At 38.5% G+C, this 4,583-nt stretch overlaps 1 protein-coding gene across 1 annotated transcript; it reads left to right on the top strand.

Moving 5' to 3' along the window:
• Positions 1–425: 425 nt before the first annotated feature.
• On the top strand, positions 426–2,132 carry LOC137808373 (geranylgeranyl pyrophosphate synthase, chloroplastic-like). The gene has a single exon (XM_068609447.1). It carries the CDS (start codon positions 956–958, stop codon positions 2,048–2,050), a length of 1,095 nt encoding a protein of 364 aa, XP_068465548.1. The 5' UTR covers positions 426–955; the 3' UTR covers positions 2,051–2,132.
• Positions 2,133–4,583: the final 2,451 nt, after the last annotated feature.

Raw genomic sequence — 4,583 nt, 5'->3', positions numbered from 1 at the left:
GAGCAATATTTTCTTACTGTAGCCAATGTATGTCAGTGACACAAATAGAGTGGTAGTTGTCATTATTATGGTGAAAACAATGTTTCAACTAGGTGACAATGGGGAATAACATTGACATTTTTATACTAACACATACAAAAAAAATATGTGAGTAAGAAAGAATACAAATATTTAAAGGAAAATAACAATGTACCCAATTGTTTTGTGATTCATGTCAACACAAGAGTGTTCAAAACTACCATTCACTTAAAAACATATAATTTTTTTCTAAAATTTATTACCTTTAGATTTACAATCCAATTTCTATATAACCCCTTAAATAAGGAGCCATCCAGTTTCACTTTAAAAAAAACATTATACATCACTATAAATAATTTTCAGCGGAAACAATTTAAAAATAAATAGGAAGATAACATATCATTTGGTTACTTTGGTTTATAATTATAATTATATATTTTAATCCAAACCATCTTATTTTACCGACACTTTTCTATCAAATCCAGTCTTAATTAAAAAAGAAAGCATTTAAGATGGAGGTAAAGTATTGATTCCTATGTTGTTGTGGTGTTTTGGCAGATGGGATAAGTGTTGTGAGAGGTGAAATAAAAGCATATAGATTGTTTAAAAAGGGTTGGAAAAGAAGTTGATGGAATTGACACGAGGCAGGCAAAGGAAGCGACAGAACATAAAGGAGGTGAAATGGAGGAAGTGCCCTCTGCTGTGTCCATCTCATCTCATCCCAAATCCTGAGATCCATATAATAAACAAATCCTCATAATAGACTCATTGGTGGAACTGAAATTCTCTGCTTATCCACTCACCACTCACCATCCCTTCTATTCATTCATTTTGCTTTTCCTCCAAACACTCACTAATCATGTAATGCCATAAACTCTCATTCATACACCTCTTACCTAAACCCCAAACCTTCCAATCTAACTTCCCAAATCCCACCATGAGTGCCCTTAATTTCAACCCATGGCTACAACCCAGCTTCACCAGATCCAGATCCCTAACTTTTCTATTTCATGGCCTAACAAACTTCCCCATTCCCATTCTCATTCCCAAACGCCCAAGAGATAAGCCTTATTCATCCGCCACGTCTTTCACGCTATCCGCACTCCTCACCAAACAGGAGACGGTTCAGACGGAGGAAAAGCCGGCGTTCGACTTCAACTCCTACATGCTCCACCAAGCCCACGCCGTCAACCAGGCGCTCCACGACGCCGTTCCGCTCCGCGAGCCGCTGCGGATCCACGAGGCCATGCGCTACTCCCTCCTCGCCGGCGGAAAGCGCGTGCGCCCCGTCCTCTGCGTCGCCGCCTGCGAGCTTGTGGGCGGCTCCGCCGCCACCGCGATGCCCGCTGCCTGCGCCGTCGAGATGATCCACACCATGTCCCTCATCCACGATGACCTCCCCTGCATGGACAACGACGACCTCCGCCGCGGCAAGCCTACCAACCACAAGGTCTTCGGAGAGGACGTGGCAGTCCTCGCCGGCGACGCGCTCCTCGCATTCGCCTTCGAGCACATCGCCTGCGCTACCGTTGGTGCCTCCCCGCCTCGCATCGTCCGCGCCCTCGGTGAGCTCGCGCGCGCCATCGGCGCTGAGGGACTCGTCGCCGGCCAGGTGGTCGACATCAAATCCGAGGGGCTTGACAACGTCGGCCTCGAACGCTTGGAGTTCATCCATATCCACAAGACCGCAGCCCTGCTGGAGGGCGCGGTGGTCCTCGGCGCCATCCTGGGCGGTGGAACCGACGAGGAGATTGAGAAATTGAGGAAGTTCGCGCGGTATATAGGATTGCTGTTTCAGGTGGTTGATGACATTCTGGATGTTACGAAGTCTTCCCAGGAATTGGGGAAAACTGCGGGGAAGGATCTTACCGCTGATAAGGTTACTTATCCCAAGCTTTTGGGGATTGAGAAGTCTATGGAGTTTGCTGCCAAATTGAACAAAGATGCTCAGGATCAGCTCTCTGGCTTTGACCCTGTCAAGGCTGCTCCTTTAGTTGCTTTATCAAATTACATTGCTCATAGGCAGAACTAGATTGTTGAGCTGTGTCACAAATTAACAATTGTTTACAAAATTTAGACTTATGAAACCATTCTATATGCTTATTGCAGTACAACCAGGGATATAAAATAATCCCCTTGCCCTTCTTCTTTCTGCCTCACTCGTCAATTTTTAATGATGAATAAGTATTATATACCCTTAATTTGTAATCAAATATTATATCCTTAAGCGTCTATAAAGTGTAAAGGATTTTTATACTAATCACACATTGCGAAGTTTGGTGACTTCCGAGTGATTTGCTTCAAAGTCAATATGGTTGAAAAGTTTTCACTTAGGGTCTGTATATAAATTAGACTCAGTCTGTTTTTCATTTTTACTGCTTCCGAAGAATTACTTCTGGATGTTGAATAGTTTGTCTCGGGTATTAGAGTGGTGACCTGAGTTTTACCAGATCATGTAAATGTTTCTCTGGTGCTGGCTTTTTAGTGTTCAACTGATATGTAATAAGATGGAGTTTTTATTTTTATTTTTTCCACTTTCTGTTCTCTTTGGCTTCTGGTGTTGAGTTTGAGTCTGAAAAATAATTGGTTTTGTGGATGCTGTGTTGGGGATAATCGAACACTTTTGTTTAATTCTATGTAGGCATATTCGAACATATTTCTTTCTGCTGTTTAACTTTCAGCAGAGAAGGAATAGTCAGCCATGTTATTGGAGGATGATGAAGCAATCAGTTTGAATTTAACCTTGGTTAGGCATTTTCTCGGGAGATGCCGTCACATTTTCTTGTTGACTCCTTAATTTTTTAGATTCTTTTAAGCAAAATGATCGCTTGAGATTTGCTATCCTAATGACAAGTTTTTTCTTCCTGCTGATACAATATAAACCCGTATCAGATACTCCACATTTGACTTTATTCAGATGTTGCAGAGCATAGAATATCAAATTTGTTAGTTTAAATTGTATTTTACAAATTTAGTAAACAGAGCACGATTTTTAAACCAAGGTCATCTGTTAATTGACTTTAGTCAATCTTATTTTTAGAGGGTGCTTTAGTCTCTGTGGCTGACTTTGAAGTTGGTTTCTCAGTTGATGTGGCTGGAATGTATTCTTTGGCTAACAAAATTGGTTAGTCTCTTCTAATATTACAATAAAAGATCTGAGTTTCTCTTGAAAGTGGTTATCAACACTTAGTTTCTGAGGTGTGCTTTTGTCGAACTGATGGTATCTTTTAAGAAAGAAGCTGATGCCGGAGTCCTTTTGACTCTGGAGTAGTGGTGGAACCTTGTGCTTTTGGAAGCTATTAATTTATTCTGCAATCCATCCATAAACATTGGATGCTGCCTGGCACTTGGAAGGGTTGTAGAAGGCCAATTATAAAGCAATTTTGTCACCTTATTTCTCATAATAATATAAAACTGGGGTATAATATATGTTGAGATGCTGACATCCAACTTAAATCATGTCTTTTATCTTGAATGTTAGGATTAATGGTGCCCTATATACAATTAATCAACTTTATACCAATGTTAACCTTCTCGTTTAGTGCATTTAAGCATTTAATTCTGTCATGGTTCATTAATATATAATCCGGGTCTGCCTTGTCTATATGATAGTCTGATTCATGTACACAGCAAGAACAACACCCTCTTCATTGAATAGCACAGACACAAGCGTTTTCATGCAACACTGATTGGAGATTGCCATGAGACGCCATTAGACATTTTGATGTCTGAATTTTTCACAAATTTTGTTTTGCCAATAATTTCTTGTCAAAACTTTCAAAATTCCGGACCCCATATGTAGCAACCTTATTTTGGAGTTTACCTGGACATCAATCAAGACCACTGTTATGTTAAATGTTGGTTGGATGATGCATAATTTATCCTGTCATACATTTGACTAGACAAGAACTCCTATTTCTAAAAATGACAGACAAGTTCACACTAAACACGTTGAAAGCAATTAAGAATAGAATGCAAACTATGAATTACAATTTAAGAAGACTCGTTGACCAAAACTAATGGTATTAAAACGTGTACCTTTTGATAATTTTTTTTTTTATATTTTTTGATAAATTTTAATCAATCATAGTATATATGTTAAATAATACGATGTTAGATGGCAACAAAGATAAGTGGGGTTATATGGGGTGGGGGTGGTGTGGCGGCGGCGGCAGGTCTTCCAATCAATTGCATCATTAATTCTTCAACAAGATTGTTTATTGGGACAATTAGACAAGACAAAACAGAAGATTAATTTTCCAATTTCCGTTTTATTTTTTTTTAGTTTTCCATTTTCTCTTTTCAGTTTGTTAATTTTGCTGTTTAATTATTTTCCTTTAAATATTAATATGACTTGTATCCATAAAAATTACAAGATTTATTTTTAATAAAATTATATGTATATATTTTTTTTTTCAAGATATGATAACATGGTGTAAGTTTTTGAGTGATATACTTATAATATTATTTGGTTTCTCCAACATCTTAGTTGGAATTTTATGGAGTTGATATATAAGATTTATTTAAGTTAATAAAAAAACGAAAAAAGAAAAAGGGAGAGGAAA

The sequence above is a fragment of the Phaseolus vulgaris genome, chromosome 3, assembly GCF_000499845.2.
Source record: "Phaseolus vulgaris cultivar G19833 chromosome 3, P. vulgaris v2.0, whole genome shotgun sequence".
NCBI classification, from domain to species: Eukaryota; Viridiplantae; Streptophyta; class Magnoliopsida; order Fabales; family Fabaceae; genus Phaseolus; species Phaseolus vulgaris.
The sequence above is the reverse complement of the archived record's forward strand: the minus strand, read 5'-3'. Positions and strand labels throughout refer to the sequence as shown.

Coding starts and splice junctions, on each gene's coding strand:
- LOC137808373 (XM_068609447.1), top strand. CDS start 956: ATGAGTGCCCTTAATTTCAACCCATGGCTACAACCCAGCTTCACCAGA.